Here is a 25,231-nt window from a genome sequence, read left to right as displayed (position 1 = left end):
TCTGTATTGTGCTACCTCCTATCGTCGTTTTGCCCTCCAGGATCCCTTCATTTTGGCCTTTAGATTCTCAACTGGAAAGTTAATAAATAGTGCGATGCTCCGCAACGGGAGGAACTCGGGTCGCTCGCACAACCACTGTCAACCAGCACAAATATTATTGTCGGATACTTTGCCTCAAAAGCTGTGTGTTGTAGACCTTGTGGGACGACATCCGCCAGACGTCGCTGGTTAGTTTGCACGCGTCGAATACCGGTGCGTGTGTAGCGCGTGCATTGTCCGCCTGAGCACCACTTCAGGAGAGAGCCATGGACAAAGCGGCTTACAAACGGTTTGTGGCACAAGCATGTTAATTTTCATGTATGAGCTGGAGTAGTAACGTCGACAATGGCTACTTTTTAAAGGCTTCAACATCCAAACTAACTTCGGCCATGAGCAACATGTATGCGGCGTGCAAGGGTCGAACACTCGCAGACCTCCACGCTCTCAGTCAAACACACCATTAATATATAATTTCGCCTTTCGCCCAGCTCTCCTCGTCATACAGATCAATGGACGATGTGTGCACGAGATCCTCCATGTTTACCCTTTGACGAAATGTGTAGTGCCATACAGGTGCGTCCAACAATGGTGTCCTGTCTTTCAGGTAACATAGTCGTTGAACTTTAGAGGTCAAGCAACGCTGTGAAATATGTCGCGGACTGCCGAACTAAGCCGGAAATGGCAGCCATTTCTTAGTCTACCCTGGACACCCGTGTCAGCTCGCATTCCTCTTTGCTCTCTTTAATAACGGCGCTACAAAGCTCGCTGTATATCTCGCAGAGAACTCTGACTTCGATGCTTGGAGCCGATCACAATATCTTGTAGTGTTTCGCATTGCGATCGGTTCGACCAGTAACTCTGAGTTCAGTTGATTTTTTTTGATGAGACCCAACAAAGTCGACACAGTTAGCTGTCCTGAGATTGAGCAAACCGTGATGCTACATGACTGTAGAGACGGTTGAGTGTGGTTCCATTACGCTGTTGCCAGCAGTGATCCAGTGGCACTAGTGAACGCAGACATTGTGTCGTTAGTCGATTTCCGGTTGGACTGGAATACCGTACAGCTGTATTTCGTCTGTTGGGTGTGCTATTTGGTTGTTGCAAGACAAACCAAAGCCTTTCCTGTCATGGTTTTCCAATTCGCTTCTCACGCATTAATAAGCTATCGCTCTCCCAATTTCTATCTATAGAATACTTGCTTATGGTTGATTAATATGGTGGTAAAGACACACCTGGCAATATGGCGGTAAACACACGCCTGCCCACATACGCTCTCTAGAGAGCTCTAGGCTGCAAAGTTCTGGCACAGAGCTCTTCTTCTCACCACCACCACCACCATCAGTTAGCGCCTGGCGCCTGGTCGATGCATGGCTGGCGGTATCCGGCATAGCAGGCTGGTACATCAAGTAGCGCATGGCACATGAATGATGACACAGCAACGACATAGCTCGATTGCGACGTACGTTTCGGCCCCGCTGGACTCATCAGGCAATCTTCTTCTTGGAAGTCTTCATACGGAGCTTGACTCGGGAGAATGAAGTTGAAGACACCACTGCAGCTGTACTTATGGTTGATAAATAATATTATGGTGGTAAAGACACACCTGGCAATATGGCGGTAAACACACGCCTGCCCACACACGCTCTCTAGGCTGCAAAGTTCTGGCACAGAGCTCTCCTTCTCACCACCACCACCATCAGTTCGCGCCTGGCGCCTGGTCGATGCATGGCTAGCGGTATCCGGCATAGCAGGCTGGTACATCAAGTAGCGCATGGCACATAGATGATGACACAGCAACGACATAGCTCGATTGCGACGTACGTTTCGTCCCCGCTGGACTCATCAGGCAATCTTCTTCTTGGATGTCTTCATACGGCTGCAGTGGTGTCTTCAACTTCATTCTCCCGAGTCAAGCTCCGTATGAAGACATCCAAGAAGAAGATTGCCTGATGAGTCCAGCGGGGACGAAACGTACGTCGCAATCGAGCTATGTCGTTGCTGTGTCATCATCTATGTGCCATGCGCTACTTGATGTACCAGCCTGCTATGCCGGATACCGCTAGCCATGCATCGACCAGGCGCCAGGCGCGAACTGATGGTGGTGGTGGTGAGAAGGAGAGCACTGTGCCAGAACTTTGCAGCCTAGAGAGCGTGTGTGGGCAGGCGTGTGTTTACCGCCATATTGCCAGGTGTGTCTTTACCGTGACCATATTTATCAACCATAAGTACAGCTGCAGTGGTGTCTTCAACTTCATTCTCCAGAATGCTTGCTGGTAGTAGAATCAACAGTTCGCGCCACTTCTCCTTGGAGACTCAATATCAGCACGTATGCCGGTATTTGCAAACAGTATTGCTGGTTTAATGCCACTATCTTCGTTTCTCTGTCTGTCCCTGTATCCCTTCTCTCTCTCTCTCTCTCTCTCTCTCTCTCTCTCTCTCTCTCTCTCTCTCTCTCTCTCTCTCTCTCTCTCTCTCTCTCTCTCTCTCTCTCTCTCTCTCTCTCTCTCTCTCTCTCTCTCTCTCTCTCTCTCTCTCTCTCTCTCTCTCTCTCTCTCTCTCTCTCTTTCTCTATCTATCTATCTATCTCTCTATCTCTCTATCTATCTATCTATCTCTATCTCTATCCTTGTTGAGCACTCTCAGTAGGCTGCTCTAGTGCTGCTGCATCGCGCAATGCCCGCTACTTTTTGTAGTTTGAGCACTCTGGCGCTAGAGCGACGAGCTACCTTAATGTCTGTGGTGCCTCCTTTGCACCATGGCTGGTAGCTCGGCCTATTTAGCTCGTAGCTGTACTGATGAGGCCTTTATGGCCGAAACAGCTTGCTGTCTACAGCATTGGGTATCACGCTCCTCGGCTTTCGCCTTGTTGAGCACTCTCAGTAGGCTGCTCTAGCGCTGCTGCATCGCGCAATGCCCGCTACTTTTTGTAGTTTGAGCACTCTGGCGCTAGAGCGACGAGCTACCTTAATGTCTGTGGTGCCTCCTTTGCACCATGGCTGGTAGCTCGGCCTATTTAGCTCGTAGCTGTACTGATGAGGCCTTTATGGCCGAAACAGCTTGCTGTCTACAGCATTGGGTATCTCTATCTATATATCTATCTATCTCAATCTGCGGACAGAACTGTTTCGTCCTTTGTGGACTCGTCAGCGCAGCACAGAGGAAATGAGGCCGAACCTGATAGCAATGGAAATAAAATTTCCAATCAGGCCCGAACGTACCTTGCCAGAGTGCTCAAACTGACAAGTCAGTGAGCTCTGCATAGCGCAAACAGCAAAGGCACTACCCCACGCAAGAGTGCTCAACTGCTACAAGAGCAGGAGCGAAATACTCAATCTGCGGACAGAACTGTTTCGTCCTTTGTGGACTCTATCTCTCTATCTCTGTATCTATCTATCTATCTATCTATCTATCTATCTATCTATCTATCTATCTATCTATCTATCTATCTATCTATCTATCTATCTATCTATCTATCTCTATCTATCTATCTACTCAATCTGCGGACAGAACTGTTTCGTCCTTTGTGGACTCGTCAGCGCAGCACAGAGGAAATGAGGCCGAACCTGATAGCAATGGAAATAAAAATTTCCAATCAGGCCCGAACGTACCTTGCCAGAGTGGTCAAACTGACAAGTCAGTGAGCTCTGCATCTATCTATCTATATATCTGTCCGCGAAATACTCAATCTGCGGACAGAACTGTTTTGTCCTTTGTGGACTCTATCTCTGTATCTATCTATCTATCTATCTATCTATCTATCTATCTATCTATCTATCTATCTATCTATCTATCTATCTATCTATCTATCTATCTATCTATCTATCTATCTATCTATCTCTATCTATCTATCTATATATATATCTATCTATCTCTGTATCTCTGTATCTATCTATCTCTCTATCTCTGTATCTCTCTTTCTCATTGTATAGAACGCTACTTTTTCCCTGTGACATGCACTGAATCAGCAGGAGTCAATCTAACCTTGGCAACGTTGCCGGTACATTTGTCGCCCTGTCACCAACTCATCTTTCCTGAAAGCTACACAGGCCACAGCGGAGAACTCAATCGGTAAAATGGCAGCTTTTAATGACCTTTTCATCCCCCTGGATTCGGGGCATGTACAGGTACATATCCATGTAGCTCCTTGGTACGTGGCAGGTGAGAGACGCAGCGATATCCATTGATGAATTATCAATTAGTAAACACTTTACTAGGATTAGGAAGCAATGTGACCCAATGTACACGTATGTGTTGCAGTTACCAAATCCAGTTTTTTGAATAGCAATACTTAGTATAGGCACATCGTGCCAGAATCTAGCGCAAAACTGACAGCGCAGTGAGTGAATCATCGAGTGCAGGAATTCAACATACATGTACGTCATCATTTTCTAGGCTTAATGTATGTAACATTTTCATTCATGAATTTGTGGACAATGACGTTCAGCAGAAGCCATGGAGGACACTCCGACAGGATGGCACGTGCACCGTGTTACCAACGGTCTGCTTGCAACGTTATAACTTATTACATCATTGTTTTACATTTAACATCGCCATTTCGGACTCAGAGAAAGGAAAACTGCTGCAGAAAATGCTCTAGATAACTGCCATAATTATACATGTAGATACATGTATGTACATCAATAGTGCCCATGCGGAAGCCGGTATGAGAAAACGTCCCTAATGTGACTCTTTCTGGCACCGAGCAAGCTTCCTGTGAGCTTAGCGCGCTCCAGCATCTACGGTTATAATTTATACAATAAGGGGTGTACGGATGCGGGGTCTATCGCAAGCGTGCCAAGAGTAGTCATTTTTGGTGTAGGCTTTTTAACTCCACCACCACCACGAGGATTCTGCATAACCGCAGGAAAATTATTTCAAACTCCAGTGCCCGTCGTAGACTCGTAGTATCTGATAATCAAGGTACAGTACAAGTACATGTACATGTATAATACCAAGAGTACATAAGAGGTTTATGTGCTAGTACTCCTGATAATACCTACATGTACAGTACATGTACATGTATACCAACGTAGCCAACGTAGAGATCTCGCTTTGAGCACTATTACAAACAGTGCACGAAGGAGGCTGACACATTCCTCGCGACTCAGATTTTCTTCAAGCACCGAACTGGATCAGGCGACTTGGGATTAGCCCTTTCCCAAAGATACCATAATTTTTCGCAACTTATGCTTTTCGCAACCGTGCCAAAACAAGTGCTAGTTACTGAAATCGCATTCATATTTTTAGAAAAAGCTCAAAAGTGGCTAAAAGGAGCAGACATAGTAGACGTGCAGCGACAGCAAACTCGTACACCCTTTCCTGCTGTGAACCACCACTTTACACAGTGCCAGTAGCCTGTTGCATGTACTGTATCCTACATCATTCCAGTGCACGGAAAAGGGAATGCACATTATCGTAACTACCATTGATCTACTTTTTCTCTGAAAGGAGTCTGAAGAGTGAAGGCAGGCGAGAAATAAAAAAAAATAGCGAGTATGCATTTGTCCGACATGTAGACTGTAGTCCGTGACTTGACCTTTTGACCCCGTGCCATGGGGCCAAGGTTGCGAAAATGAAGAAAGTTGCGATTTCTTACGACGAAAAGTTGCGAAAAAAGTGGCGAGCATCTTTGGGAAAGGGCTACTCGGGACATCAATTACAGAATACATGTATGTACACGCGTGCTATTTCGATGTGGATAGTCAGTTGGTGCAATAATTTGGTGATGCCATCTTCAGGAGGTCCGTCAATCAAATTATGACTTTTCATGGACCAGGAAATCTGCCATTGATGTGAAGAAGGATGATCTGCTGCAACTTGCAGCCTGCAAGGATTATAGCGTTATACGCCAACCCTGCTGTTGAGATCTGGATGGAAGCATCGCGGTAGCATCTCACAGTTCGCCACTGCATCACACACTCCTTTCTACCCAACTTCAGCTTTCGAATATCGTGAAGTATTTTGTCTTGTGCAGTTAGCAACTTCCAAATGTGACGTTAGACGTCCAACATGATTTTGTTGGCTGTCACCATGGTCACTCGGCTTCTACTTTAAAAGTCTTTACACCCGGCATCTTTGTCACCACGTCAGTATAACGTTACTTTGTGACGTGTAGTTTTCTTAGCGCAACCTATTCTGTGTACCTCTCTTTCTCCTTGTGATTGACCTAGCACCTGTGATAGTTGTGTCGGTAGTGTTCATAACACCTCCGTTCTACACTATTTCATTCGTGTTGATTTGTCACACATGATAGTTCGTTGAGTGTACTCGCATTTCGCCAATATCTTCCATAAAACAGTATCATTTTAGTTCAACCCATTTCATTCAACATCTACCTCTCCTCTGATGAGTTCCCAACACCATAATGGAACGAAACAAGGCTTGTCAGGAACAACGTCTAGCTGTTGCGGAGTATGACTGGTGCAGTGTTCGTGCTGGTGTCTGCAAGCGTCGTCTGGTCTCGTCTGGTCAAAAGAAAAATCTACCACTAGTTGGTGCAATGTACGCAGATGATTTCAGTAGGGCTGACGTCCACACTATGGTGCACGTGTGATTGCTGGACACCTCGGCCTGGAGATGAATGGTAAACAAATCAACAATATGGAGATTTCTATTGAAAATCAATACATTGTACAATGTACAATTCAAGTGAAATGTAATTATAATTGTCAAAGTACTTCAGCAAACGCACCCTACAGCTGGCCCCACAATGTATTCAGATTCGTCATTGAAGTACGACTATTCACCGCCTCCGTCCTGACATGACGGCACGCTTGTTCACTGCCGCATGCATACACTGTAGTCCACTTTGCTAGATCCTCATAACGTAATGATTGCGAAAATAATTATGCAACTAGCAGTTCCCAAAACCGCTGTCTAACTTTAGAGCAATGCAAATAAATTTTGACGTAATGACTAATGTTGATGTCGATGAGTTGGGTAGATGTCAGAACTGATACACATGCATGTACATGACTCTACTTGTTGTTGGTTGACAGCATGTAACAAGATGGAGGACCACAGTATTCGGAAACTTTATCTGATGACTGCACTTGTACCTCTAGTCTCAAATCCCACACTCAAAACCCACACTCAGATCCCACACTCAAATCCCACACTCAGATCCCACACTCAGATCCCACACTCAGATCCCACACTCAAATCACACACTCAAATCACACACTCAAATCACACCGCATGGGGGCTGTGTTCCCGGAAACAAGCAGAACAGAAAACAAAGGAAAAAACAAACATGGACACCGACAAAGCAAATACAAGCATGAACACGATAAGCAACAAACGCACAGGAGGGAAACGAATCCCCGAACTGCAGGGAGTGCTCAGTGCCATAGAGCATATCGGGCACATGTAGCAGGTAGCAGAAGATATTCAGAAGACGGTTCGTTGTGAAGTTTCCGTGTGGTACTGCTACATGACTTGTACATGTACTTCTATGTTATAGCTCAGCCTCTTTGCCGATACTTCCACAACGAGGAGTGTTTGTTCTTCTTGATCTCTGGTAGGGTGTGGCGGGGCTACGTGGTGCATGAGTGTTCGGAAGATGGCGCGGGCCTTCTTGGGCCAAGGATCGTACACCAGTCAAACGCGTACATACGGTTCCTGGTGTTTGGATAGAAATCAACAACAATTGCTCATTGTTTACGTTTCAGTTCAATGCCTTCTTCCGAACAGCAGCCCTGCAGTAGATCTAGGGAGCGCTCGGACCGGTACCACTACCAAGCACATGTTTCCAGCCATCCAATATATCTACGACATACAGGTGCATTGTAATAGGCTAGACATTTCAGGTACATTGAAATAGGCTAGACATTTCAGGTACATTGAAATAGGCTAGACATTTCAGGTACATTGAAATAGGCTAGACATTTCAGGTACATTGAAATAGGCTAGACATTTCAGGTACATTGAAATAGGCTAGACATTTCAGGTACATTGAAATAGGCTAGACATTTCAGGTACATTGAAATAGGCTAGACATTTCTCCTTGTAGATCTACGAATGATACTTTTGGACGCGCTTTACGGTGTGCGAACACGCCATTGTCCTGGAACACACTGGAACCTTTTTTTATGCCTTTCCCGGTACACGTAACGTGTTTGCTGTAGTGACCTGGGCAGTGCTTCAGCCATAGCTAAGCACAGACTGCACAGTCCGTTGACATCGCTCCGGAAATGGTCCATAACAGAATACAGTACCTTCGGACTGAGCTCTGAGGGACATGATGCGTCCACATTGCTCCTGACATTCTCAGCAGAAAGGAATCCCAGGAGCTAAGTATCCAGCTCACGCCCTTAGTACAGGTGTAGCTCATTCTAGACATTCCCATGCAAGGTAACCGTTACCCGTTGCAGGAGAAAGGATACAAGCAGTCTTTGAAAACTCTCGAAACGTGTACTTACACTGTTTAGAGGATCTGAAAGTTGTGACTTTATTCGTCATATGCCCCCGAATTTCCACAACCTTTCCGGCCGCGGAAATGGTGCCAATCCATACTACCAAGCGGCCATCTCAAATCCCGACCACCAAACCTACTGTGAGCACGGTGTCTGTCTACTGAGCTATGGGCAAGTGCTTTCTGTTTCACAGCTTGCTCAGCAGCCTCGCTCAGTGATCTGTGACTTCTCACCAGGACACCTACGACTGTTAGCCTGAACCGAGAAGTAATAGTGGAGCAGACGGGGGAAACAAGTCGCGTACTGTCTGTTTGGATTGTCATATGACCGATTTGGGAATCCGTTCGATTGGGAAAGAACGCTCTCACTGTCTCAGACCAAGATCATTGAACGCAGCCATCTCCTTGAAAGACGAAAACCTGTAACAATTATTTGGACAAAGGACGCGAGTACGATACTCATGAGTGCCATACACTTCGGGTAAAGGTTTCGTTACGAGCTGTACTACAGTGGAGATTGGATTATAACGACACTCCTTCGGGAGAAAACAAAATGTCACTATATTCGATCTGTCACTAAACACGATCTTCACATTCATTATGCAATAATGTACATTTATATCAGAATGACAGAAATGTATTGCAGATATGCATGTGAAAGGAAAAGGACAGAATGTTACGAGTTATGACTAAATGTCCACCAACGTAACCAGATCTTATAGTTATACAGTCAGCGAGTGCGACAAAATGGCACAAAACTGACAGGGAGTACTGAGACATTCGGCGGCCTGACACTCGTAACATTATTTTTGTCCTTTTCCTTTTTAATAATAGCTATGAAAAGTATGAATGCCGCAGACATCACCACGCAACATGACAATTTGTTCAAGGTTTGGTTTTGTGTGTTTCCAAAATCGATTTTCACGTTCCGATCATCAGTGGAAATACGGAACTAAAGAGATCAAGGGAAAAACAAAGGTTAAAAATCCAAAGAAGTGTGACACATGACGGGTAACTTGTGGTAAGTATTACAAAAGGTGAGAACTAAAATAAAGAGTAAGTGTGACAAACGGACATGAACAGTGCAGAAACAACTCATGAACACGATTTTGGAAACACACAAAACCAAACCTTGAACAAATTGTCATGTTGCGTGGTGATGTCTGCGGCATTCATACTTTTCATAGCTATTATTAAACTTTTATCTCCACGTAGATTATTTGTATACTTTTCCTTTTTCATCATATTTTTTTAATCGGCTCACCATGCGAGTTGAGATAATGCATGTGCATACGGTAATTATAATGCCTATGGATTTCCGATGTGTATGTGCATGTGCCTTGCATGCATCATCGGGTTCAAGCCAAAAGTCACGCATAGCAACTACACCGCTACACTGCGGCTACATAATTTATTGCAATGACCAGCACGTGTGGAGGGACCCAGACTGCCAGAGGTCCGGGCATGGGACACAGACATGTCCCATGCATCGCACTCCGCCTGATACAAGAGGAGAGATTTAAGTCGTTATACTCGGTGTATTTTCAGGTCCTCCGGCACCAAACAAGTGTCAGTACTCGAAGTAAATTCGATCTGTCGTTATTTTCGAGGTCGTTATACCCGATCTATAATGTACAGAAAGGACTGGCCAAACGGCTTGGGCAACGGAATTTTGTCGCTAAACTCGATTTGTCGTTACTGTATATCCAAGGTCGTTATATCCAATCTCCACTTTATCATGTCTTTGCATTTCATTACAATATGAGTGTGTTATGCTACAATCATCAGCCACGATGAGGCAGGAGTACATTTAAAACTATACCTTATAAAAAGCTGCACAATCATCACAGTAGCCTAAAAACAGAAACCGTACCAGGCTGTTCTGAAAACCATAGTGTGGAGAAGTCGACGAGAAGCCAGGCAATACATCTAATGCAATGTCATGTCATGTCAATACACTCTACATGCACTTGAAGAATGACTTTGTACAATTGAACTAGTTTGTCGAAATACAGAGCAATACAACAGTACAGAATTTCGATCGAGGATCAATTTTATATCATACAACTATTACATATTTTCAAATGCAGACTGCAAGCGTTTGCCTACATTGACTAGGATCTACAGGTGAACAAGAAGAGCATAGATGGTGCGTTATACAGAATATAGCGTTAAGAATGTCTGCGCCCACTGGCCGGGCTTTACGGAGAACACGCCGTGTCCTGTTTCTATTCTCCCAGCGGAGCTGTGGACACGGGCGCTGCCGGTGTGGGTCCAGCAGCGCTCTCCTTGTAGTTGGTGATGAGAGTGGGCAGGTTCTTGGCCAGCTTCTGGTAGAGGTCTTCGGTGTAGATGGCATCGGTTTGCGCGGCTGCCGTTCCCGCCGTAGGTGACACGGCGCTCAGCTGATTGGCGCCGGTGGTGGCCTCGGTGTACCATAGATCTGTCAGCATACCCGCGTACTCCACACTCGCCTGCCAGCGCGCGTGAACATTGGCGCTGGAGTCGTTGACCAGAGCGGGCACGGCCGGGATGTTAAAGCCGCGCGACAGCATGACCTCGCGCCACTTGTTGGTCGTCATCAGCCAGGAGTCCAGCGCCTCCTGCCAGAACTGCACGTGGTAAATAGTAACCGTGTCGTCCACGTCAATGACCTGGGCTGTGGAGTTTGGCACCATGCCTGCGGCCGTTTCCTGCTGAAGACTCTGGATGAGCTCTTGGTGGAGTGACAGCCAGCTACCATAGACCCTGGCAGTGCCTGAAGATCACAGTGCGGGACCATCGAACAGAGAAAACACAAATCCGAAGGCAAATGTAAATATCAATTAGCAAATCTCTGTCACAAGGAGGCAAGCGATAGTCATAGAGAAAGAGATAGAGGGAGAGACGTTGAGGCAGAGAGAATCTAGAGTGGGCTTGGAAGGATCCAGGATTTGCACTTAAGTCTGAACTATTCATACAGTTGGCGATATGAATGATGTAAATCTACCTGTAGCCGACTTCATTTGCTGATGCATTTTGCCTTACACTAACTTTATGAGAGAGAGAGAGATAGATAGAGAGAGAGTGTGTGTGTGTCTGAGAGAGAGAGAGATAGATAGATAGATAGATAGATAGAGAGAGAGAGAGAGTGTGTGTGTCTGAGAGAGAGAGAGAGAGAGAGAGATAGATAGATAGATAGATAGATAGAGAGAGAGAGAGTGTGTGTGTGTCTGAGAGAGAGAGAGAGAGAGAGAGAGAGAGAGAGAGAGAGAGAGAGAGAGAGAGAGAGAGAGAGAGAGAGAGAGAGATAGAGAGAGTGTGTGTGTCTGAGAGAGAGAGAGAGAGAGAGAGAGAGAGATAGATAGATAGATAGATAGATAGATAGATAGATAGATAGATAGATAGAGAGTGTGTGTCTGAGAGAGAGAGAGACAGGGAGACAGAGAAAGAGAACCAGAGATATGAAGAGAAAGAGAGAGTGTGTGTGTGAGAGAGAGAGAGAGAGGCAGACACACTGAGAGGCAGACGGGCAGACAGCCAGCCAGACAGACAGAGCGAAGGAGAGAGACAGGGAGAAACAGATGGACAGTGGATAGAGTGAGAACCAGTCCATACCCCATCACTTCACTCCAGGGTTAGCTGCTATGTGTAGCTTCATACATGTATGTAAACGGTTTGTCACCTTTTTCACAGAAGGACGTGCATTACTCCACACAATCAGCTTACCAACACAAGTGGGTTCATCGGCCGACCAGGCACCATTTGCCTGGCAACGTCGTGCAGCTGTTCCGTTCAGATTGAATCCCTCCAGACAGTAATACGACAGGCGCGCGTTGTAGCTGTAGCTCCCTGAGCTGTTAATCGACGGTGAGCGACTGTGCAGATTCGCGATGGTTGTGTTGGGTGTGTTAGGATCCGAGCACGTCACACCTGCCCAAACACAGACAGATGAACAAAGGAGGTTCTTTATCACTACCGGAATTCTGCCGTAGCTGCTTCTGATCAGCCCTGGTCTTATCGATGGGCATCGCCCATATATTATATGCGTTGACGCTGATGCGCTGATGCGCTGACGAGTCCACAAAGGACGAAACAGGTCTGTCCGCAGATTGAGGATATATTTATGCACACCACCCGGCCTGCGCGATTGCTCACACTACCACACTTGCCACATTTATCTTCACCTGTGATTCCCACCTAGTCTGGCTAGCGTGCTTCTTTTCTCCACCTGTGATTCCCACCTAGGGTGCTTCTTTTCGTCTTTTCTGGTATGTAAAGGGATACTGATGTGAGAGAAGAGTAAGTTGCCTGAAGAGTGCTTTTGCACGAAACTCAGAGTAGCAACACTGAGAAACTTGGAGATCCTTTGTGTCTGAGTGTATATATATATATACACTATATATATATATATATATATATATATATAAATAGAGACGTAGGCGAACAAAATTTATATACACACAACAACAAGGTTGTCAATTTCATAATACTAAAAGCTTTTCACCCATTTTCATCAGTAGTTACATGGGAATGAGCAAGAACGAAAACGAAGCCAGAATGTATACTGGGGGTAGAGAATCAGCAAGAATATTCTTACGCGCCTCAAGTTCACACTACACTACCATAAGAATGTATAGAGCAGTGGAAAAATGCGGGAAACAACACATGAGGGGAATGCAGTACCAGAACAAACACGTGATAAAGTTGTCAGTCCGGTTGCAGCTTGAACAGCCGTAGCACCTTGATGTGCTTCTTTTGTTGACACAGCTCTGGCCTCAAACTGCGAATGTACAGCGCCTCCAGTGTGAATCGGTGCGCGCTGTTCCGGGCTGGTGTGATGACACTGAAGCTGCTGTTGCGTTCCTGACGGTGAGAGCGGACGTACGTTGGTGAGACATGTCAGCGATTCTCGGAAAGGATCAAGCAGCATATCCCAGACAAGCTGTACAAGAAGCCGCCTGACAAACGTGTGGCAACAAGTGATAGCGCCATCACAAAGCATTTGCAGGCGCAACCTGAATGCATCCCGCAGGAACGCAACAGCAGCTTCAGTGTCATCACACCAGCCCGGAACAGCGCGCACCGATTCCCACTGGAGGCGCTGTACATTCGCAGTTTGAGGCCAGAACTGTGTCGACAAAAGAAGCACATCAAGGTGCTACGGCTGTTCAAGCTGCAACCGGACTGACAACTTCATCACGTGTTTGTTCTGGTACTGCATTCCCCTCATGTGTTGTTTCCCGCATTTTTCCACTGCTCCATACATTCTTATGGTAGTGTAGTGTGAATTTGAGGCGCGTAAGAATATTCTTGCTGATTCTCTACCCCCAGTATAAATTCTGGCTTCGTTTTCGTTCTTGCTTATTTCCATGTACCTACTGATGAAAATGGGTGAAAAGCTTTTAGTATTATGAAATTGCCAACCTTGTTGTTGTGTGTATATAAATTTTGTTCGCCTACGTCTCTATTTAAATATATACTATATTATACTCAATCTGCGGACAGCATGCTGTACTATATATATATATATATATATACACTCAGACACAAAGGATCTCCAAGTTTCTCAGTGTTGCTACTCTGACTCAGAGTAGCAACACTGAGAAACTTGGAGATCCTTTGTGTCTGAGTGTATAACCCCGCTCTGTCTTAGGACATTGAGCACTTTTTTGCCGACGCAAGAAATACTTCTATTGTTCTATATTTTTATAATTACATGTCAACAAACAATGGATCACTCGTAATATTTCGCTACTCCGAGTTTCATGCACCGTGTGCAATCATCAGGCAAACAATATATATGCTATATATAAAATTTATCTCCTTCCATTGTTTGAATATGCTGCCACAGCCTGGTGTGGCCTAGCTAAGGTCTTATCCGATTCCATTGAAGTTCATCATAAGAAAGTTCTAAAAATTTTGTTCTCGAAGAAACCTTCCTTTCCCTCCAATGAGTTGTACTTATTAGCTCAGACTACTCCGTTAGAGCAACGCCGACTAACTTGCCTCTGTATATTGGTTCATCGAATGCTCTTGGGTTGTGTTCCTGAACATATAAAGCCTTATAACTGGTTTGTTTCGGGCCGCTCAACCAGAAACAAAGTGTCTCTTCCCAAGGCCAAGTCAACGCAATTCACAAGATCGCCATTCTTCCAGGGCTACTGTGCATGGCTACAACTTCCCGACTCAGTGAAGACTTCTGCATCATTGAAAGAATTTGAAGTGAATCTGAGGGCCTGCTGATGACTGAGTGCACCATAATAATAATACTTGCAAGTAAAAACGAATCAATATAGCTTTTCGGCTGTTTCCTTTTCATGTATATAATCTTCTCCTTCTTTTACCATGGTTGGCTATCACCCACATCTTCCCGTTTTGGCTGCCATCGGAAGCCATAAGATGTTGAATAAATAAATAAATAAATAAATAAATATAATTATACGTGTGTGTGTGTGTGTGTGTGTGTGTGTTCCATATGGTGCAGTGGTATGTGCAATCGATTTCCAATCGAGAGGTTGCGGGTTCAATTCCCGACGATTATGGTCGCACACGTCTTTCTTCTCTGTCTCGGACTCTTTCTGACTTTTCTTTCATTCTCCTGGGTGGTTACCAACAGTACCAACAGTATGTGGTGTGGTGTGTGTAGAAAAAAAATGGAAAAATAGGGACAGCCTTGCAAGCTGTTGAATGGTGTAATCCCCAGCACAAGTTGCTATGTCTAACATAGCTGTTCGCTATCATCGCTTCCGCGATGGGCATGTCTGAGGTCTGAGGTCTGAGGTCTGAGGTCTGAGGTCTGAGGTCTGAGGTCTGAGGTCTGAGGTCTGAGGTCTGAGGTCTGAGGTCTGAGGTCTGAGGTCTGAGGTCTGAGGTCTGAGGTCTGAGGTCTGAGGTCTGAGGTCTGAGGTCTGAGGTCTGAGGTCTGAGGTGTGTGTGGGTGTGGGTGTGGGTGTGGGTGGGTGCGTGCGTGCGTGCGTGCATGCGTGCGCGCGCGCGTGCTTGTGCGCGTGCGCGTGCGTGTGTGTGTGACACAACGGATGAACGTGCCAAGTTTCCACTAATGTGTCAGCACTGCTCTCGGAGATTTCGGCAGTCCAGGGACCTGACCCGGCGCCGGCGTGTTTGCTCCTCTCCCTCCTCCCGCAATGGGACCACGTAACCTTTAAGGCAGTGGGTCAACAGGACAGGACAGGTGTGTGTGTGTGTAGGGGGGGGGAAGGGGGGAGGGTGTTTGTATATTCTACACCTGGCATGTGACTGAGTTATCAAGTGCGGGTGGCAAGGAGTCATTTGTTGTTTGTTGGTGTAGCTTACACTACGCACTCCATGGGGTGTACAGGCTGATAGAAACTCATTCACGTTAGGTGACCTTGGGAATCCCGTGTATATTCACTGCCATTGTACACATCCCATTGAGATTTGAGTGTACAGAAATATGGTCAACAATGGGAGTTCACATGAGCTTTTAAAAGCTCTTTTATGTCTCTTATGCTCACTTGCAGCTAGGAAGCTCCAGAAGGAATGTTATTTACAGTAAAACCTGGTGTACGCGACCTCTGGGTTTAGCGACCACCTGCTCTTAAAGACCGTTTATCCATGCACTGACAGTTCCACACAGACACTATGGCACGTGGTTCTAAAGACCACCTGGCTTTAACGACCACTCTTGCTTGCACCGCGAGTGGTCGCTTAAACCAGGTTTTACTGTATTTCGAAGCTCTGAACGTTGTCAATAGGAGTTTGGAATATCTATACATATGGCCTTTTTGCATCACCATCGTATTCGACTTGAAAAGTAACGGTACGAAAGGCCTAGTAGAAACGATATGGCTTCTGTGCTTCGTGTGCTGATATGGCCTGTTTTAAAACTGCACAGTTGAAGTACTTTGATAACTGAATACTAAGGAGTTAAGGACTAGCTGAACATTACCAACAGCAGGCTATGTGGTACATTGTGCAAAGCAACAGCAGCAGGCTATGTGGTACATTGTGCAAAGCAACAGCAGCAGGCTCACTCACCAGGGTAGCCACTACCGTAAGTCTACTTCAGCACAAGTTTTAGGCCATTCAAATGTCGGCCTCCCAGCCTACGGGCTAAAACACATTTCGGCCATAAAATGTTTGGCCTGTACTGCGGCTGCCTGTATACACTGTCACACTGAACCTTGCAAAAAAACAATTTTGGCCGCAAAAAATGGGAGGGGGGGGGGACAGGCCCTGTACAGGGGCAAAGTTTACAGTTATAATCTGTGTATACCCTTAAATGGCACTGTGCAGAACCTGGCATTGCGTGAACAGGATAAATTAATACTGGTGACTTTCCTTTCCCATCAGTTCAATTTGTGCGTACTTCATCATTTGCCTATACTGCCATCACGATTCTAGTTGAGAGTATGGCCAGTTCGATACTAGGCGAGTTTGAGATCGCAGCACCTCGTTCGCGATGATTATTGACGGAATTAAGAAGTAAATGACCCTGTTCCATACCTTCGCCACAGAACATTCCTTTGAAACCCGGGACACAGGTGCACGTTAATCCGATGCCGATGCCATCTGTACAGGTTCCACCATTTTTACATGTTGTTGACTGGCAAGTCGGGACGTCGCCACCTACAAGCAGAAGAGGAGAAAATGAATTCCAATTGGTGAACTGCGCCTTCCAACACAAAACAAACTAAAAATTCCAAACTCAACATATTGCTTATGTCATGTGCAAATATAAGGGTTAGGCTTGTATGGGCCAGAGAAGGGTAATCTGATGCCCGTGCTACACTGAACTAGGAATGCCCTGTATGATCAATAGTTTACGGTTGCTACAGTTTGTAGACCACATCAGGTAAGCCTAGTCCAAGCAATGCGTTATACATTACACTTGCAGTACAAAAGACCATGATGGGAATGCTACACTGAGCGTCATGGTAACCCATTTGGGGACAGTGCTGTTCAGCACCCAGCAAGGCTGACAATTTGCACAAAGTCTTTCCTGCCAAGAACACACACACACACACACACACACACACACACACACACACACACACACACACACACATACACACACACACACACACACACACACACACACTCACCCAAACACACACATACAAATGTATACTATACATACATACACACATGCGCATGAATGCCTACACACATGCACACACATAGTGAGCAGGGACGTGGCAACGGGATTCCAAAAAGGTCCGGCCAAATTGGATTCTTGACCAGCAACAAACATTACTGACGAACAGCCCGTTTTGCAAATTTTGGTGGGTCAACTGTTTCGAAAATTATGTCCAGCCGTGGCCCGACTCGTGGAATGGTTAGGGACCCACTCCTGGTATGGAATGGAAAAATCACACATGTATCAGAATACGGGGCCTACCCATCACTATAGTATAATTCATAATACATGTAGTGCAATTCACTATCGTCAGAGTAGATCCAATTCACCCAGAAGTCCTTTTTTGTTGACTTGTGATGTCATCACTGTCAAGCCCTACTGAAGTGCGTGCAAAAACTCCCCGATGCACAATACAACAGTATCGGAGTTGAGCATGCAATATCTGTTACGCAATCGACAATGATGAATATCTGTGCTACGTACTGCCTGACATTGGTTCCTCGGTGGTCGGCGGTGGTTGGGTGGGCACTGCCTGGGTAGTCGATGCCTGTGTGGTCGGCACCCTCAGTGTTGTCGGCTCCTGGGTAGTCGGTGCTGGGGTTGGTAGTGCAGGGGTGGTTGTTGCACGCATGGTTGGTGCAGGTGTGGTTGGTCCCCTTGTGGTTGGTGCAGGTGTGGTTGGTCCCCTTGTGGTTGGTGCAGGTGTGGTTGGTCCCCTCGTGGTTGGTGCAGCTGTGGTGGGTCCCCTTGTGGTTGGTGCAGGTGTGGTGGGTCCCCTCGTGGTTGGTGCAGCTGTGGTGGGTCCCCTTGTGGTTGGTGCAGGTGTGGTTGGTCCCCTCATGGTTGGTGCAGGTGTGGTGGGTCCCCTTGTGGTTGGTGCAGGTGTGGTTGGTCCCCTCGTGGTTGGTGCAGGTGTGGTGGGTCCCCTTGTGGTTGGTGCAGGTGTGGTTGGTCCACGAGTGGTCGGAGATGGGGCAGTCGGTGGTCGTGTAGTTGGTGCAGGGGTAGTTGGTCCACTAGTGGGCACAGGTGGGATTGTGGGTGCGTTAGTTGGAGCTGGTGGGATTGTCGGCGCATTGGTTAGGACTGGAGGGGTTGTGGGTGCACTGGATGGGGTTGATGGAGTTGGTGGGGTTGTGGGTGCACTGGATGGCACTGGTGGAGTTGGGGGTGCACTGGATGGGGTTGATGGGGTTGGTGGGGTTGTGGGTGGAACTGCTGGTGTTGTGGGTGCATTAGTTTGGACTGGCGGTGTTGTGGGTGCATTCGTTTGGACTGGTGGTGTTGTGGGTGCATCAGATGGCACTGGCTGGGTGGAAACAGGTGGTGGTGTTGTGGGTGCATCAGATGGCACTGGCTGGGTGGAAACAGGTGGTGGTGTTGGAGGCGCTGTGGCTGTTGAAGTGCAGTTCACACCATTCCCAGTGAATCCCGGGTGGCAGGCACAGGTGAAGGAACCGATTGTGTTTGTACAGCTTGCGTGAGAATTACAATTGTCCAGGGACATCACGCACTCCTCCACATCTGGATAGGTGTCACGCAACAAAACAACAGATCTCCGTGAAGAAAATAGCAGTGGTATGTCAAGGAAATGACAGATTAATGCAATCGATACCAGGTTCATTATTGCCACTGCGAATTTTTCAAAGATGACCATGAATGCAAAACAACAGATCTCCGTGCAGAAAATAGCAGATTTATGCAATCAATTTCAGGTTTACTATTGCCACTGAGAATTTTTCAAAGATGACCATGAATGCAAAAACAACTGATCTCCGTGCAGAAAATAGCAGATTTATGCCAAGGAAATGACAGATTTATGCAATCAATTTCAGATTTACTATTGCCACCATTGCCACTGTGCAGTTTTCGAAGATGACCATGAATGTTTGTTTACTTTTGTTTGGCCAGCATTGCAGCCAAGATTGCGGGTCTGATTGGCAATATCTATGGTACTCATGTGACAAATCTCTCTGTCTAGCACCCAGTTTTGTGTCCATTTTTATTGCCGAAGCCATGCCAAAGGTGATGACATCACAAAGTTGTTGTTGTTGTTGTTGTTGTTGTTGTTGTTGTTGTTGTTGTTGTTGTTGTTGTTGTTGTTGTTGTTGTTGTTGTTGTTGTTGTTGTTGTTGTTGTTGTTGTTGTTGTTGTTGTTGTTGTTGTTGTTGTTGTTGTTGTTGTTGTTGTTGTTGTTGTTGTCATTGTCGTTGTTGTCGTTGTTGTTATACTTGTCAATGGTAACAATAGAGTTGTTCGAATTTATGCACTCGGCATCCACGCAGTTATACAAGTAGGCAAGAAAGCAGCAATGCATGCTCATAATGGCAAAGTAAAATAAAATATACCAACTAACCAACCATTCTCGGCATATCAGCCGAGAGAAAAGGTGCAATACCTCTCTTACCGTCGCACGTCGTTGCTGAATCAGACCACCTGGCCAGACCAGCTTGACCAGCTTGTATTATGCAACGTCTCTCTAACACACCAATCCTCTGGTAGCCAGGATGGCAGTAGTAGAATGCTGTTGCACCAAGGTCCGTGCGGTTGTACTCAACAGTGCCATTTGATGGGACTGGCAGCTTCTTGCAGTCATCTGAACACGAGCCAAATCACAAAAAGCACTCACCACGCGTCCATTTGCACAATAGGGTTCGAGTGGTCCAATGTAGAAGTGCTCAACACTAAGCGACAAGCCAGTGGGGAGCAATAGAATGCCAGAACACTCAGCTGTGTATGTGCAGGATTCCCATTACATTGTGTACAGTATTACACTCTCGCACAATATATTTGGACTTAAAATTGTACCCGTCTCGTTTTCCATGATCTGTGGTGTACAGGAGAAGTCCTGGTGTGGAAACATGTATTATTGCACTTTATTGTGTTTGGTTTTTGAAAGGCTTTGAAGACCATCAAATTCAAAGGATCAGTCGGGGAAGTGAACTGCCTGAAAAGAGAAAAATTATTCCAACCCGATCGTGACTCAAGCCTGGGACCTTGCTTGTCATGAGCTATGCTCTAACCATCTGTGCAACGGGGCAAGGCCGAACCTAGAAGGTGCTGACAAGTTTCCCCCACTGATAGTCTTGACTTGCAGTTTTACGATACGCAAAACGATAGTGACAAGATTAGAGCCGGTGTAGCCAAGGGGATCCTCCACTTACGGTAGACGCAGACAGGAGTGCCAGGCGGATTGCTCTGGAAACCCTCCGCAGTGCAAGTCTGGCTGATGGGACCGGAGAGAAGACTTCCCTGATTACAGCTCCACATGATGGTCCCGAGCAGTTGTATCGGTGTGGTCTGGGACGTGTACGATCCATTCACGACAATTGGCGGCGTGTGAGGGCAGACTGCAGGGGAAAGGCAGACACATTTTATTGTTTCCCATGCGTGGCACAGAGCGCCAAGGGTCATCCCAAAGAACATGCCATGCAGCCCATATCAAGGCAATTGCCCGTAGCCAAATGTGAAAGTTCAAATTTTGCCTTTTCGTCTGAGGAGTTTTCAGACTAAATAAGTGCCAGACTAAAGACGATTTGTTCAGCTCAATACATGTCATCAAGTGGACTTAACACTGGAGTTACACACACAACAGAGGCGAAAGGCTGTGTAGCCGTAACTAACTTTAAGGTTCACGAATTTCAGCGATCATCAGACAGCAGCATCGACGAAGCTTCTACGAGCAGGCCTAGATATTTGATGCTATTGCGGAAGTTAGTGCGTATGTGTGAAGTGTAGACATGGCATTGGGACAGTGCTACTGAGTTGTTTCGCCTGTGTGTTGTGTGTGTGTGTGTGTGTGTGTGTGTGTGTGTGTGTGTGTGTGTGTGTGTGTGTGTGTGTGTGTGTGTGTGTGTGTGTGTGTGTGTGTGTGTGTGTGTGTACACTGCTCTGTAGATTTGTGCATTGAGCACTCTACCTCGAGCTGCCTAGACCGGCCTTGTTTGTAACACTGCGGTTATGTTCTCTTGATGTTAGGGTCCACAAACCAAAATTTCAACCCGACAAACTCCTTCTTTAGAATAATATTACTCACCAACTTATTTGTTCTGCTTTCACAGTAATACTCGGACTGTGTATAACTTTGCACTCACCTTGTCCTAATGATATCTTTGCCAAGGACAGGAAGAGCAGGGCTGATAGCGATAGCCGAATCATGGTGACAGGACTGGCAGAGCTGTCCAAAGCGTGGAGTTGCTAGCGGTTCTCCACCTAAACACATTGATCAGATGAACCACCCGAGAACACCCTCAACTCCCTCCCGTGAGTGGGTGCATACAATTGCGGTGAATGCTGTGCTTCTTTGCGAGCACAACCTACGGAATAGCGAATTAGCTCATCATCTATATGTATGCTCTGCAATTGAGCACTCTCTGCAGCTCGGGGATCAACGGATTTGTATGTTCACATGGTATTAGATAAACCTTGTTTTTGTCAACCAACAACATGTATGTACATGTACTTGAAGTACGCCGCGTTTGGTATCCCACTTGCATTATCTAAGTATTCCGTTGCATTTGTAGCATATTTAACGTTACCAACCCAGCCAAAGCCGTTCCCACACACGCCCAGTTTCCCTCTGTTTCCTCTCGTTCTCCTTTTTTCTTGTTTTCCGCCTTTTTCAGCCAGTATTCTCTCTCCAGCAATTATTTTACTTTCTTAATTTTGTGCCTTCCTTTTTGTTGTTTGAAAAGATAGCACCTAGAGTCGTCGTATGCTTTGCATGCTACTTCACTAAGTGCACTCCTCCAACACCAACAGAGAAATCATGTTTATGTGCGCCGCACTGGTCACAACTCGCATTTCAACTACCACAAAATAGTTGATTTTGAACACTCGTGGTACTGTGCCATTTCCCTTACTTCTTCAAGAATTCCTGGTATGCCGTTAATTGCCCTAGTTTTCCGGTAGAATACCGGGAAAACCAGTATGGTTGGCAAGTATGTTGTAGTGATATACCGTATACTGCATATAGAGTTATAATGTTCAAAGACCAACGCCTTTGGAAACACACCTAATCGTTGTACTACAAAGCCCATCCCACGATGTCTACACTTTGTCCATTGAGCAGTATCGCCAAAGCTGTGACTGACTGCCAGTGTGTGTGTGTGTGTGTGTGTGTGTGTGTGTGTGTGTGTGTGTGTGTGTGTGTGTGTGTGTGTGTGTGTGTGTGTGTGTGTGTGTGTGTTTGTGCGTGTGGCTTTTCCCAGAACCAGAAAAGCCACTTAATAGCTGTGTGGTGTAGACCAGGCTGAATAGTGGCGGTCAATTCTTCAGCCTTGCAAGCTGTTGAATGGTGCAATCCCAGCAAAAGCTGCTATAGCTTCTGCTGTAGCATCGCTATCATCGCCTCCGGCGATGGGCGTCCAATGGTCCAATGGTGTGTGTTTTTGCACTGTGCTCTGTAGTTGATCCGGTTTGAAAGAGGTTGGCATCGACCAGAGTGTTGTCAGCGCCTAGACACTAGGTACCAACCGATGAAAACGACATCGTCTAAAGAAAGGTCGCCCAACGGCAACGCTGGGGGTTTTCTGCGTCACTTGACCACCGAACTTATAAGACTAAGCGCAGTTTGCACTATCCTCGCCATAGACCAAAACAAACACTTGGAACAGCAGACTGGCGACTTGCCTACAGACCTGTGCCAGCACTATACGAGTTGGTTCATCGGGATCTGATCCGTTTCCGCAAGCTAGTACATGTATGTCATTACTGTTCGTGGTAAGCCAAACAGGAGTTTGCATCACTGGTGGCCGGAGTCGTTGTGGCACTCTAAATGGAAGTAACAGTTAGCTAGCGCTGCTGCGCATGCGGTGCTCACAGCAGTCACAAACTTGCGATTTCTATGCCCATCGACGTTGGGGTCATCCGCCCAGTCATCCGTCCCACTGTATCGGTACCTTCCTTGATTCCGTTTACGTGCGTGTAGCGGAATTTCGACTTCGACCCACTTTCAGATTGCACAGGATATGTGAAAATAGGCATAGTTAGTCGGTGGGACTTACCTGAGCGGTGGGTGAGTGGACAAATCGCGTCGACCTCGTTGCTTGCTCCTGTCCGAGATGGTTACGATGAGGTCGTAGGCAATCAATCACTTTGCGCTCCTCCCAAACTTCACTCTTTGGTCGACTGATCGTCACTCATCCACAGGCTTTTTTTCCTGAGCAGAACCAGTTCCGACAAGAAAGAGGACTCTGTGATCCCTTCTTCCTGCGACCTACAGCAACAATCATTTCATCTGAAGACTGAAGGGCCACAGCCAGATGATCAGTATGCTTGATAATACATACCTCGTCCATGCAGTCGCGAGGTCTCGACGTTGGCTGATTCTCGCGGCCAGGTGAGAAATGCCACGCCGAGCCAGGACATGGCCAGATCTGGAGAAAGATTTTTCCACCGACTGTCAGCGTCGAACCGCAGCGACCGAGCTGGGCGGCCCGTAGCAGGAGCTCTCGAGTTCCTCACGAGACGTAGACGTAAACTCTCGCAGAACGATGACCTATGACTATGTTGAGTGTTTTCTGCTGGTGCGTAACAGCCGATACTGATAGAGGCAGCTTATGGATGAGCGCGCAGATCTACAGACTACACGTCGGGACGATAGGCTACACATGTTTTCAAAGTACTGAAGAGGAAAGGCTTCCCACCACAAACGTCTGAGCGAGCCCAAACCTACTTACTATTTTTGTATATGGTCATGTATAAGTAAAACCATGCAGGTCTATAAATTAGCTGAAACACAACACGAATCGTCCGTGATCTTGTGGCAGCCAACACCTATGAATATACGGCTATAATAGGGACACGGTGGCGGTACAACCAGGTGTATTGGCTAGTAGACTCTCTACTTGACGCTTTTTTGCTAAGAAAAACAAACAAACTGAAACACAACACGAATCGTCCGTGATCTTGTGGCAGCCAACACCTATGAATATACGGCTATAATAGGGACACTGTGGCGGTACAACCAGGTGTATTGGCTAGTAGACTCTCTACTTGACGTTTTATTGCTAAGAAAAACAACAAACAAAGCAGAAAACAATTACATACACACCTAGTACCTGGCTACGACTACGAGCACATCTACGATGCACATACAACAGTGCTGGCAACTGAAATCCGACCACCTGAGCTGAGCGGTACACTCACATCGCAAAGACCCAACACAGGATTGTAGCACTACGAAATAGAGACCGCTAGAATGTGAACGCATACGTATATACATGTATGTATGCCGTAAATTCTTCTTTCCCGCTTGAACTGAGTTGAAGATTCTGTTCATGTAACACAGAAGAAGATTGTGGATTCTCACACAGCGGATTGCTACGCAGTACAATTTTACTGTTATTTCGTGTGTTTAGTCTTCAGGCTACAGTCCACATTGGTGGCAACGGAAATCTGGCCGAAGGACTCGATCCGAATTTTTCTTCTTCTTTGCAGTTCCGTTTCCGTTAACATGTACATGTACGTCCTGTTCTTTTCCAGTTGATCCCTTTATATCAGTACCCTGGCACTGTTGGGTCACCCGATTTCCAACAAGAATACAATGTACAATGTACAGCTCACTAACTAACCAACTACCTACAACCATTGTATATAGCCCACTATTATACCCAGTAGTCATGGTAGTCGTAGTGCTACTGCTAGACCCGCACACTCCCCCATTTGCATTATGC

At 46.3% G+C, this 25,231-nt stretch overlaps 1 protein-coding gene across 2 annotated transcripts; it reads right to left on the bottom strand.

The window, feature by feature from the left end:
* Window positions 1-10,218: 10,218 nt before the first annotated feature.
* LOC135823859 (mucin-2-like) lies at window positions 10,219-23,800 on the bottom strand. Of its 2 annotated transcripts, XM_065336716.1 has the most exons (9): window positions 23,561-23,800; window positions 21,650-21,767; window positions 20,720-20,905; window positions 19,963-20,151; window positions 18,927-19,079; window positions 18,039-18,878; window positions 16,922-17,044; window positions 12,161-12,364; window positions 10,219-11,210 (listed from the first exon to the last, which is right to left on the bottom strand). In XM_065336716.1, the coding sequence occupies exons 2-9, from the start codon at window positions 21,711-21,713 to the stop codon at window positions 10,681-10,683; spliced, it is 2,289 nt and encodes a 762-aa protein (XP_065192788.1). In that variant the 5' UTR covers window positions 21,714-21,767; window positions 23,561-23,800; the 3' UTR covers window positions 10,219-10,680. The 2 variants fall into 2 exon arrangements, with proteins under 2 accessions (XP_065192788.1, XP_065192787.1); XM_065336715.1 differs by having other exon boundaries at window positions 18,039-19,079.
* Window positions 23,801-25,231: the final 1,431 nt, after the last annotated feature.

This window comes from Sycon ciliatum, chromosome 8 (assembly GCF_964019385.1).
Source record: "Sycon ciliatum chromosome 8, ocSycCili1.1, whole genome shotgun sequence".
NCBI lineage: Eukaryota > Metazoa > Porifera > Calcarea > Leucosolenida > Sycettidae > Sycon > Sycon ciliatum.
Note: the sequence above shows the minus strand (reverse complement) of the source record. Positions and strands in the feature narration are given on the sequence as shown.